This window comes from Bufo gargarizans, chromosome 3 (genome assembly GCF_014858855.1).
Source record: "Bufo gargarizans isolate SCDJY-AF-19 chromosome 3, ASM1485885v1, whole genome shotgun sequence".
Classification (NCBI taxonomy): Eukaryota; Metazoa; Chordata; class Amphibia; order Anura; family Bufonidae; genus Bufo; species Bufo gargarizans.
The window spans coordinates 305,620,825-305,634,628 of NC_058082.1; the positions used below are offsets into that span (position 1 = coordinate 305,620,825).

Sequence of the window (13,804 nt, forward strand, 5' to 3'; positions counted from 1 at the left end):
GAACAGCTGCAAGAAGCCAAACCTGCTCTCTGGTGCCCTCAATTATTCACATAGATATTTCATTATTTTTTTTGTTTTTAATAAAGAAACTGTACAGCTATACATGGTTCCTAATAAAACATGGCCGGGGATCGGGGGGTCTTCACATCAATAAGTGGTTTACCACTAATTATTCTTCACCCGAAACAGAGAGGAATCAACGCAAGAGAACATAAAAGCATAAGAAATCATATATGCTGTATTTTATTTCTCTGCAGATTACCAGTATTGCAGCAGACAAGTCTAGAGACTAAAGGGACCTTACATGGGCTGAGCTCATTCATCGGGTAGTTGGATAGTTTGTGCGAACACAAAAAACGTGCTATGGAAACAGGATCTGCTGACGGGAAATGACCAGTTGTGGTTGTGGGATGGCATTGGCGATCGCTCCTCCCCATACTCTGGAGGAGATCGCTTCATGTAAATACAGCGGTCTCCTCCACCAGCGAGCAGCAGTTTGTCGGGAAGGAACACGTCCTTCCCGACAATCTGCTGGTACATCATCCAGTGTAAAGAGACCTGAAGATAGGGCATATACTTTAGATATCCCACAAGAACCAGCCCCTTGATCTGATCAACGGGGGACCGACATCTGGGACCCCCGCCGATCAGCTTTTTGAGGAGACCTCTGCACTGCAGTGAATGCCGCTGCTTCCTTGCAGCTTACCAAGCACAGCCCCTTACATTGTATAGAGACTGTGCTTGGTATCGCAGCACAGCCCCTTTGACTTGAATGGGGCTGAATTGCGCCTAGGCCATGTGACTGAGGAATGTGACGTCACTGGACTAGGGTAGGCTGCAAGAAGGCAGTGGTGCGCAAAGGAGCACTGGGGTCTTCTCAAACAGCTGATCAGCAGCGGTTCCGGGTGTCGGACTCCCACCGATTAGACACTGATGACCTATCTAGATAATAGATCATCAGTACAAAAATTCAGAAGACCTCTTTAAATGGTGAGTTGTCCCATCAAAATCACTGTGTTCAGTCAACATTAATACAATGTAAATTGCCACCTTTAGAAGTAACGAAAATTGTTTGGAAAGCAGTAGCAGTATAAGCATTTTTTTCATGGAAAAAAACCCACTGCTCTATATAAAATATATATATATTAAGGAGTTGTTAAAAATATGAATATGTATTTATATCTACTGTGATCAGTGGCGTCTTACAGCGCATGCATCAAGCAAGAATGCAGAAGTGAATGAGAAAATAATGTATAGTACAACAGAAATTCGGAGGGTTAATTTAGGAGTATAAGCAACTACAAAAATATACTTGGGTATCGAGAATTATTATTATTATTATTTTATTTAAGTCCACATTCACATTGTTATAATTTTCCTTGTGGCTGTATGTAAACAGCGCTGCTTCACTTTAAGGAGAACCCATGACATTGAAAAGGCAGTGTAATCTGCTGGCAGCATGTTAGAGCGGGAGATGCCAAGCAGAATGATGGAGGGTCATGTGGGAAAACCATAATGCTTAAGAGTCCAGTGGGCGGTCCTACCAAGTGATTGACCTCTATACCTCTATGCACAAATATACAGAGGTATCAATCACTGATAAGACCACCCCTATGACTTCTCAACATCTGGCCAATGTCAACACATGATTTAATCCATCCTTTGTGCATGCCTTGAAGACTACTGGATAATGGTGTCACAAGTCTTCCAAGGGCCTGATGTCCTCTTGATAGACTCGGCCATATATAGCCAAAGGTAAGTAGTTGTAGAGATCAGAAACGGGGATATTTTTTAAAGACTGGAAATAAACTGCACATGTAGTACCTTATGATTTTAGTAGCGTACACCAAATATCAGTACTGTACCAGTGCTTGTAGTTTGATTATCTGGTTTATTACATAGTGCGAGCAGTTCCCGTGCTGATAAATTGTGAAAAGTCCATTGGAAATGTCATAGTGTTGTCATCAGGGGTTTAAGCAGCTCATTGTGCATTCATGGCCACTTCTGACTCAAAATTAGTAGAAGATGCATTAACCTTCAAGTAAAGAACACATTGATCTTCTCAGCATGTAAATCACAACGTCTGACAGCTTGTATCCTAGCTGCTGCTATTTGACCTATCATAAAGTCCACTTCTAAAAAAAGGGGGTTGTGTCCCTTCAGCAAATGGCATTTATCATGTAGAGAAACTTAATACAAGGCAATTACTTACTAATGTATTGTTATTGTCCATATTGCTTCCTTTGCTGGCTTGATTCATTTTTACATCACATTATACACTGCTTGTATCCAGTGGTTTACGACCACTCTGCAATCCATCAGTGGTGATCGTGCTTGCACACTATAGGAAAAAGTGTTGGCCTCTCTGGTGGCCAGGAACATGGGAGTGTGCATAGGCCGGCCCTTTTTCCTATAGTTTGCATGCAAGGCCACCGCTGCTGGATTGCAGGGTGGTTGTAACCCCTAGAAATTAGTAGTGTATAATGTGATAAAATAATGAATCCAGTCAGCAAAGGAGGCAATATGGACAATCACAATACATTAGTAAGTGCTTTGCATGGTTAAACCTGACAAATATTAATAAGAGATATGAATATATATTGTATAAGCAAAGAAAGAAGGAGATAACATGGGTTAGAATCTGGGGAGATTGGAATCCTTAGAGCTTGCCCATTTTTCTCCAGCCTTCCCCATCTCTCCTCTGTTCGGTTATGGAGGGGAGGTGGTGAAGAGAAGACGCATCATAGAAGGGGTGGGGGAGGGAGTGGAAGATTTATATGGTTTCTTTTTAAAACCGATTGTCAATACTGGATCTTTAAATAAAGAAAGTGAATAAAAAAAATAAAAGTGCTTTGTATTACCTTTTATCTACATGATAAATGCCACTTGCTGAAGTGAGACGACCCCTTTAAGAAGCTACATTAGGGAAGTCAATGGGACAAATTTACTAATAGTCTTGTGCTTTGCGTTGTCTAAGAATATGAATGTTAGACAAGTTTACTATTCTGCAACATGGACCTTTATAAATTTGGAGTATCATAAATTCTGCACCGGATTTACGCTAGAATTCACTCTGTGTGCCAAAAATGTTGTCTGTATGCTATAAAAAAAAAAAGTGTCTGTGCACAAAGAAACTTTCTAGTCTAAGTTCACACCACCTATAAGTTGGCCTAATTGCAGTCCCAAAATTTTGGAGCATTTTTAACACACGATGATACATTTAGGCCACGCCCCTCTCCAACAAAGCCACGCCCAGTTATCGGGTGAGGCAGAAAAGGCTTAGAAAAATGTCTAAAACCGTAAATATGTAGCAAAGCATGCATGCCAATTTTTTTGTGCGAAATGCGGCAAAAAAAGTCAAATTTTCTAAAGTTAATATTCCTCATTATTTTTGTGTATGTAAACTATATAAAAAGTACATATGTGATAGCTAGATATGTCATAGATGGGATAGATACATATGATAGATACGGTAGGTAGATACAGTAGGTAGATGGATATGGTAGGTAAATGGATACGGTAGATGGATATGGTAGGTAGATACGGTAGGTAGGTAAATGGATATGGTAGATAAATGGATACAGTAGGTAGATGGATATAGAAGGTAGATATGGTAGGTAGATGGATATGGTAGGTAAATGGATACGGTAGGTAGATGGATATGGTAGGTAGATACGGTAGGTAGATGATATGGTAGGTAAATGGATACAGTAGGTAGATGGATATAGTAGGTAGATATGGTAGGTAGATGGATATGGTAGGTAAATGGATACGGTAGGTAGATTGATATGGTAGGTAGATACGGTAGGTAGATGGATATGGTAGGTAAATAGATACGGTAGGCAGGTAGGTAGATAGATGAGAAAGGATAGAGAGATGTGAGTTATGTAGGAGAGAGAAAGTAAATCTGCCTTTCTCTCTTCACTATGTATGTGTGTATCTATCTATCTATCTATCTATCTATCTATCTTGTATCTAGGTATCTATCTATCTATCTCGTATCTAGGTATCTTCTTTCTTTCTATCTATCTTTCTATCTTGTATCTAGGTACCGGTACCTATGTATCTATCTATCTATCTATCTATCTCGTATCTAGGTATCTATCTATCTATCTATGTTTGGCCGTCTTACAACAGGAAAAATACTCCATGTGGAGGGATCAGATAATTATTTCACAGTTTCCATACCAGCTTCAGTCAAGTGTAAAGAAACGCCATATGTCTGTCGTCTGCACGCCATCATGTTGGCTCTTAGACTGCAGAATGTTCAGTACCACACTCTCCGTGTTTGCATTATCTCTTATACGGGGCTGTGTAAATATAAAGGGTGTGTGTTCTACTCAATAACTAGCTGAATTTTATATTGCAGAGCTCTGTTACTTGGCTTGGCATGTAACCCTAATTTAAAGGAGGTGTCACTAGATCTGAGTAATTGTGAGGTAAGAGAACCCAATGTCGGTACATTTACTATCATTACTCCATATGCAAACTGCTAATAAATATGATATCAGGTCATTTGTCTTCTTACTGTATCTTTTGAGTTTCTTCTGTTCTAATGTATTATATATCTGGGTGCTGTCATTAGCCACTGAAATATGTCACTGTGTATACCCGACTGATACTGTTACTTTTATAGCATTTTATAGTTTTCGGACCACTATTAACACAGTCAAATTTCTAGAGATCGGTTTTAAAATGAATGGGAAAGAAGTCTGTATTTTTCGGACCTCCGCCTCCCTCCACACTCCCCATTGGACACTCACTTAGCTGTATATGTGTGGCCTTCTTTTTCTCTCGGGTGATCTATTTACTGATATATAATCTTTGTACATTGCTCCAGTAACTACCCAGCACTCTTTGTAGTGAATACCAGGCCGGTTTGTGCTTATACACCCCTATTCTTTTAAATTAAAGGGGTTGAACCCGGGCATACTCATAATTTCGCCTAGACAGCCCCTCTGAGTGGAGCATCAGAGTATTTAATGCTCAGATGCTCTCCCTTGCCCTGCGCTGAATCGGTGATGTCACCAGCTCTGATGGGCGGGCTTTAACGCTGCCCTTGATCCAGTGACATCACCAGGTTCACTGCTGGGCAGAAGCCTCCACTGCTATTACATCTCCTCCACAGCATGGGGAGTGGCAATCGCTATGCCATCTCTGTACAGTGGTTTGCCAGCGGCGGATTGTAATTAGACAGCACGATCTCAGGCGGCCCCCTGGTCATCAGCCCACCAGGAAATTTCCCTGTAGAGTCTGTGGCAAATCTGCCCCTGGCTATAATACTTCTTATCAAGACCAAAAAGAACAATTTTATGCAGCTCCTCAAGTCCATACCATGTACTATGTACGAGTGGAGCATCTGAGTATTTCTCTTAAACAGCCTAGGGCAGTGCTACAGACTACCTATTTGTGCTGGTGACGTCAACGGGCACACTGCGGAAATCTCCGCCTAGCATAGTGAGGAGAAGCCCGGTACATCACTTGGCAGTAGACAAAACTATGCAGTGCAAGGAAATGCTCCACTCACACATAGTAAATGAGTTAAGAAGAGGTTATACAACCCCTTTAAATGAAGAACATTATATTGGGAACCCAGTCTTCACATCAGTTGTTAGGTCCTTTTTGTTTTATGGGTTCTGTCCCGCGCAATTCAGCCAGAAGTCATGGGTCTGTGCAGCTTAGGGATGAAATAAGTGCTATCTGCTTACTCTGTTAATGGCCATGTGGTTTTAGGAAAACATGACCATTAACAAAAAACCAACAGACAGCACTTAGTTTTATCACAAAGGGTACGTTCACACTGGCGGTTAAGTTTTCCAGGATTGAGTTCAGTCTCAATACCGGAAAAAAAAACACTCCAGTTTTGTCCCCATTCATCGTCAATGGAGACAAAACTGAACAGAACGGAATGCTCCAAAATGCATTCCGTTCCGCTTAGTTGCGTTCCCAGACCGGAGAGCAAACCGCAACATGTTGTATTTTGCTTTCTGTCCGGTATGCGGAGCAAGACTGATCCGGCATTATCTCCAATGCAAGTCAATGGGGACGGATCCGTTTTCTCTGACGCAATCTGCCACAATAGAAAATGGATCCGTCCACCATTGACTTTCAATGGAGTTAATGACTGTTCTGTCTTGGCCATGTGAAAGATAATACAACCGGATCCGTTCATAACGGATGCAGACGGTTGTATTATGAGTAACGGAAGCGCTTTTGCTGAACCCTGCCGGATCCAGTAAAGACGCTAGTGTGAAAGTAGCCTAAGCAGCACAAACCCATGGCTCCTGGCCGAATCTTGGCTGGTAGTTAACAGGTAGGGGACAACCCACAGGTGAGTTTGGACGCCATGTTTTCCTGGGTCCATGCAGCATTGCCACCTATACTGCCCCAGGCGGTTGTTGATGTATTATATCTTCTAAAGTTTGTCTTTACTGTCATTTTGCATTTTAAAATTAACTACTGAGTTCAATTATTTCAAAGTAAATCTTTGAGCATGAAGTGGATTCTGTAGTGGAAACCTCATTGTGACTGTACATTCGTATTCTTATGCATGCAATCTATTGTGCACTTACCTCTCTCTGCTTTCCCTGATATGCTTCCTAAGCTTGGTCACTGTGTAAGTACCATCTGCGTCTTATCTAGGCTTTCTCCTTGGGTTACAAAGCTCTGCATGTATTGAGTCAAACCCCCTTTATAATCTCTTACTGTGAACAATACATAAGGTTTTTGTTGTATTCTGTCCTCCTGACATTAATTTACTTGCACAGAACCTTTGATAGACTCCATGTACGGAGCCAGCACTGCATACCTGATTGAGGCCTAGCTTTCCTATGCTTGAATCTAAATGTATTTCTTTGTGAGGCTAATAGTCATTCATTATACTTATCAGAGCATGAATATTCTCCACAGTACCTGTTTGATAGAACACCTCACATCTGTTATGAATAGTACCATTATCTATGTTTAGGGAATTAATGGCTTTTAATATGCAACTAGTCTTCTACAAAATATTCGTCGGATTCAAATTAGAACTGTACCGTTTTCTCTGCCATTCCAGTACCAGTAATGTAGGAGATTGTTCAGAAAACATTATAAGGCCCTGTTCAAACTGGCGTCATGGCTTCTGATTGTACACAAATATGATGGATCCGTTGTGATCTATTTTGTAGTGGATCTGGTTGGATTCTATTGACTTTTAAAGGGTCTGTTATGTTTAGAGGTCTATTAAAGGGATGATGGTGTTCTGAGAGGCAGAAGAGAAATACTGGACGTATGTAGCCTTTGGGGCTGTCCACATCATGTTTTTGTCTCATCTTTACCAGATATTTTGGGTATAGAAAAGGATGCAAAAGCCTAGTACATTTCACTTTTTCAACCTGCAGATTCCAGCAATTTTTTTTTTATATATTTTTTTGTTACAGTGGAACTCTATGGTGACATTTGGCATCCATCAGAGGCATATGTTAAACGTGGTACACACATTTGAAGTGAACATAGTTTTTGGCTCTTTTTGTCACGTGTTTAACATATATGTTGGGGGGGGGGGGGATGCAAAACCATAATACACAACGCCTTTCCATCCCGTAAAGTCCATATACAGGACATTTTTTTTTTTTTTTTTTTTTTTTTTTTTTTTTTTTCAATGGATCCCTATGGTGACGAATGCCACTGTATTTTGTATATGTTGAAGGTGGGACAAATAATGTGATTTGAACCCAGCCTTAATTGTACATTGATTACATGCCTGTAATTTACTAACAAGCTCTTTTCTTTGTTTTTTGGATTTAGTTAAGATCAGGTGGAGCTCAAGTTCTGGAAGGCTGCATAGCAGAAATTCCTAATATCACCAGCCTGGATATATCAGATAATGGTAAGTGATATTCTGCACATTACATTCAAGTTGGCAGAAACTCCTGGACTGGATCTCATAACTCGCTGTAATGTGACCTTATATGTCGGAAACCGTTGCCACACTTGAGTGGCTCTGAGTAGTTGTCGGAGGTGTCATGGGAACACTTTGCAGCTGAAAGTGCAACACTGTGGATGAATCCGAAATCTCTTATATTAAAGACTGTATGCTGGATTTTCAGAAGGAGATTGTATTTTCAGTCTGAAAAAGTATATATATATTTTTTTATAGTTTTTATTTATTGCTGAGGAGCAAAAAAGCAAGATAAAAAACCCATAATGATATGGTCATTTTACCGTTATCTACCATTTGTGCTCACAGCTCCTTTTTAATTTAGTAACCCCGTTTCATAGGCTTATATACCTGCTCTTATTATAACATCATTTATTCTGCAGTTCTTTTTATCACTGAAGTATTAATATTGGTTTACACATTTCTTTATTTCAGTTTTCAGTTTTTTTGTCTAGAAACAATGCAATACTTATCCATTGGCTGTGTCTCATATTACAGATCTTTCCCATTCATTGAATGGAGCTTGGCTGCAATACCAGAGACCGCTCATGGGCAAGAGTGGTGTTTCTGGAAAAAAAAAAAACTATAAAAAGCAGACCTTATGGTCTTAAATTATTAAGGCTACTTTCACACTGGCATTTTGGCTTTCCATTTGTGAGATCCGTTTCAGGGCTTTCACAAGAGGTCCAAAACGGATCAGTTTTGCCCTAATGTATTCTGAATGGAAAAGGATCCGCTCAGAATGCATCTGTTTGCCTCCGTTCCGCCTCCATTCCGCTCTGGAGGCGGACACCAAAACGCTGCTTATACAGCGTTTTTAATGTCCGCCTGACGATGCGGAGGCAAACGGATCCGTCCTGACACACAATGTAAGTCAATGGGGACGGATCCGTTTTGACTGACACAACGCAAAACGGATCCGCCTCCTCATTGACTTTCAATGGTGTTCAAAACGGATCAGTTTTGGCAATGTTAAAGATAATACAAATGGATCCGTTCTGATCGGATGCAGACGTTTGTATTGTTGGTGCGGATCCGTCTGTGTGAAAGTAGCCTAAGACTGGTGTCTGACTAGTCATCCAATTTATGATGAGGGGCAAGCTTCTTCATAAATGACATGTCTCCTCCAGCATTCCATGTGCTACAATGAAATGTACAACAGCTTGGAACAGCCATAGATTTTAGCCACTTATTGGTGTAAATAATGATGAATATGTCCGGGTTTGTGACTCTGCCAGTTGCGACCAAAAAAAAAAAAGGTCATAAAAATGTCACCAAAAAGGCGTAGGGGGCGTGATGAATTTCCCCTTTTATTTGTAATCTCCTACAACCCCTACTGTATGCAGTCTGAATACATTCACCAAGAAATGCTGGCTGAGCTCAATATGTGTTCATTCACATATTTGAAAAATATATATTCTGCTTTAGAATCGGCCTGTTGAAGCTTGGATGTCACCTGTGTTCTTTGATGCAGCACTCTATCCATGTTCTTCCTAGGTTTGGAGTCTGACCTCTCTACTCTTATAGTCTGGCTCAGTAAGAACAGATCAATAAGACACCTGGCATTGGGAAAGAATTTTAACAACATGAAATCCAAGTACGTTTTATTTTTATTTTTTTCCTTTCTCTGTACTTTTACAGCACATAATTATGTGACAGAAATGCAGCGTGTCTTTTATTTGCCTCTGCAGAAATGTAACCCCTGTCCTGGATAACTTGGTTCATATGATACAAGATGAAGAATCGGTAAGTAATGCCTTTAACTGAACCTAAAGACCCGTAAACATCAATTGTACCATTGACTCCAAGGCTATCAAATTGTACTGTTCATGCCCATGAAACATTAAGTCCCAAGCAAGCAATTACTACTAGCAGACACCTTCATCTCCAATGGCTCTGGCAGATTATAGTGTAGACATTGATTAGAGCCTTTGTATGTCGTAAAGACAAAACGTTTCTAACTGGACCCTGCTAAAGTCTGTTTCATCAATGCCTGGCAAGCTTCAGCCACTGGAAACTATATGGCCATTTTTCTAGTAGTTCTGCATGTTCGTGCAAAAATGTATATCCGATGATTCCCAGGCTTCCCTGTCTTCACCCCATTTCACCTTAGATTCCACGATTCCCTTTCCCACCCAGCAGTCATACTCCCCTTCCTTTCTCTTTTATGAAAACTACTTTATTTTTTTTAATTTTTTATACTATACTAAAACTTCCTTTTTGTACTCTTCTTTTTTTCCCCTTACCTTCTCCTACTATCCTACTTAATCTCATTCACTTCTGTGTAAAGGTTGCCATGCATCTTATAGCAATAACTGTTGGCAGAGAATTTGTGTTCATGTGTTCTCGATAGGGAGAGGGGGGATGAGCTGCTTCCAGAGACCTTGAGGACAAAGGATCAGACATGTTGAAATGTAATATGCTTGTTCCTTTTTTTTTTTTTCTTGACATCTGGAGAACAACTGTCAGCTTAACATCAGTAGATGGTCAGACGGTCCCACCGAAATAAGCAGCCTATCATACTTTCATTGACATCCCCCTGCCTGCTCCATATCATCCCCGACGCAGATGAAATATTGTGTATGCCTCATAACCTGCGGTGGACTGGGAACTTAATGTGGCCCTGGAAACAAAATCCTAAAAGTGGCCCCATTTTTGTCCAAATTAGCAGAAGGCGGGGCAACTCAAATAGGTGGGTCAACAATACCATAATGTAAAATAGTCTCATCAGAACCATATACCACAGAGCAGAACAATATATTGCCCCAAAAGCTGTCCCTCTGTAGTGACCATCAATAGATGCCATTTTCTGTCCTCCTCCTCCAGTTCTCTCCGATTAAGATGTGGAGCACGGGGCTTAAGAGGAGAGATTTGGGCAAGAGCAGTTGAAGTACCTGATTCCCAGAGTTAATTATCGAAGAGCTTATTATATACCCTGGCAGCAGTAGAGAGGAGGGCTTGGGTGGCTCCCTAGGCATCAGCCCCCTGGGAAATTTCCCTTTAAGATCTATGGCCAGTCCCCCCCTGCCAGAGGAAGAGAGAAACAAAATGTACACCGCATGCGCAAGATTTAGGACTTCACGAGGGATTACGTACAGCAGGCAAGGGGATGTTATACAAAGTGAGATGGGCGGGCTTCAGGGTTGACTCGGTGACTCGGCCAATGAAATGAGACAACCTGATGACTCGGGGCCGCTCGTTTACGTATGGAAATTTACTCTTTTAAAGCATAATTATATCAAAACAACAAAACTAAGAGTTTTGAAAAAGACAACAATGATTTTGTAGTGATGTGATCTACAACACCATATCCTTGACTGAATTACGGCAAACTACGTGGACAGGTTCCCTTTAAAGCGTGAAAATTCATTAAGAACATAAGATATTGAATAACTGATAACAAGTAGTGGCTTACATCTTTTGTTCCCTACATTGTACCTGTTTGGAGTTGTTTAGAGGTATTATCATGTGTTTATAGGAAAGACAGTTGCTATGGACATAATTACTGAGATGCATCTTTCATTATTGAAATGCTTCAAGGGTTCAAAAAATCTAATTGCCCCCTACTGCACTGTTCCAGATATTGTAGAACACAGTAGGGTTACCATATTGTATTGGCTTTGCATCTTCCTTGGGTTATAATGAACAGTGCCTGCTGGTTGGCTTCTATCATCTATCATCTGAATACAAGCAGCAGGGTATTCTGGAATTCAGTGCACGTACCACTTCTGAGGACGGCAGAGAAGAGAGGGTTGAAGCACAAGCACATCTTTCCATTACGAAATCTGAAGATCTGAACTGTTAGATTTATTGGTTGAGGTGGCATCTCTCCCTTCCTCCATACTATCCTGTAGTGTTCACAAGTCTGACATCACAGGTCCTCTGCAATGCAGGTTAATAAGAGGTTCAGATATTTCACCCTCCGGAGGAGATGATGTCCGATTTACTCCCACAACAATAGAGTCACTGTTCTCATTTCTCCCGGAGATTTGTTTTTCTTGGAGTCAAATTCTGTTCCTTTAAGCAGGTTTCTAAAGTAAATGCAATACGCAAAATGAACCTGCTGGAGAGATTAAATATGCCGGAGCACTTCTGTTAAAAACCTGCTTTTCCCCACAGGGAGGGCTTGGTTTTATAGCTTCCCTTGATTTTTTTCAAAGCTCTGTCTTTCATCAAGTAATATCCTTTTTATTCCCAGTTCTAATGGGTAACTTTGTTACTTTTCATCACGGAGAAGAAAGGAGAACGCCTCTGGCTCACTCAGTATTTAAGCTGTATTTTCTCTACTTCTTTCTTCTTTCAATTTTTGGGGTCGCAAGAAACTTTACAGCATTTATGGCTGTATGTTGTGTTTTGTTTTCTTCTCTGACCCCTCAAGGTGCGAAGTGTTATAAATTATATAGCACCACATTCTATAAATATTCTCTCAACAGGGTATTCCTTAGTGCGTCTTGTCTAATCTCAGATGTTCACACACACAAATGTTTTCTCTCGAAAATACCCAAGTGTGTGTTATGTTTTCTAAAGGGCATTGCCTGTCATCCAATTATTTATAAAATCTTTTTCTGACCAAGATAACCATTTATTGCTTTTTTTTTTGTGCTATATCTAAATTACATATAAAAATGACCTGTAAATGATGGTTCCAAGTGGCATATCTGCCGAGTGATTCATTCCCTTTCAAGAGTCTGAAAATTCTAGGTGACTCTGCCCATATTAGTTGTCTCAAGGCTTTCTCGCCAACAAATATAACTAGGGTACAATTGAAAATATGTTTTTAACAGTTTAATTTAAAGGGGTATTCCCTTTTTTTTTTTTTTACTTATTTGTTTATATAATAGGAAATCATACAATTTTCTAATATACATGTATTTAAAATTCTGCATACATACCTTTCTTATGTCAGGCAGTTGACCCCTTTATGCAGTAGAATGTATAGCCCATGTTTCAGTCCTATGTAATGTATCCATGGCCTACCTGAAACGTGGCATCAGTCATGTGAGACTCTTCACATCATATAATCCCTGACATTCAGTAATCAGTGTTACATGACATACATGTGCTGGGTCAGCACACAGGACACATCAATGCGATAGTTAAATAGGACTAGTGTTGGAATAATGATTTTTATAGTGGTTATTACAGTCACTGTGGGTATTTAAATGGCGGCCTGTCTCTAGGTAATTTTGTAAAATGGCTGCCTGTCTCTAGAATATGATGTCATGTTGTTTTTAGTGTAAAAATAACAAAGGACACACATCTGTTTTTACATATACACCGAGCGACATGTTGATGTGCTGCTGCAGGTAGTAATACTGTATACAATGTATATCTTCTGCTCCCTAATACACCACTATTCAGCTATTATATATCTGGACAGTTAACTGGAAGCCGGGTCACATGATACTTGTGAAGGTCACGTGACTGACCACATGTTTATTTCTATCCAACTTTGCTTTTGGATGAATTTTACAGGACTAAAACAAGTCATACCATTATATTATAGGGATACTATATGGATATAATAGTCTGTGAGCAAAATTTTTAATACATGAATATTAGAAAATTGTTCAAAATAATCATTAAAACAGGAATCCCTCTTTAAGCAGACTACTTGAGGCATTATATTACATGGATCCTGTCATGTTGTGTCTGTGGGCAGCTTGTATAGAGCAGAAGGAGCTGAGCAGATTGATTATACATATTTTGGTAGGAAAAGATTCAGTATAACTATTTTAAAATCCTCCCTCTCTCTAGCATAGGAGTCCTTTGGGCAGTCCTTCATACTGAATGATGGCTTTCTCTGTATGCGCAGTAATACAGGGCTGTCTAGGACTGCCCACTGGACTCCTAAGCACAGAATGATCAGGGAATAGCATACAA

The 13,804-nt window shown here is 40.1% G+C and overlaps 1 protein-coding gene across 1 annotated transcript in view; it reads left to right on the forward strand.

Moving 5' to 3' along the window:
• LOC122932349 (F-actin-uncapping protein LRRC16A-like) overlaps nucleotides 1-13,804 on the forward strand; it is a 299,289-nt gene that overhangs the window by 174,596 nt on the left and 110,889 nt on the right. The window contains 4 exon segments of the mRNA XM_044286714.1: nucleotides 4,370-4,439; nucleotides 7,789-7,870; nucleotides 9,419-9,518; nucleotides 9,613-9,667. Of these exon segments, the coding sequence (XP_044142649.1) occupies nucleotides 4,370-4,439; nucleotides 7,789-7,870; nucleotides 9,419-9,518; nucleotides 9,613-9,667 (307 nt within the window).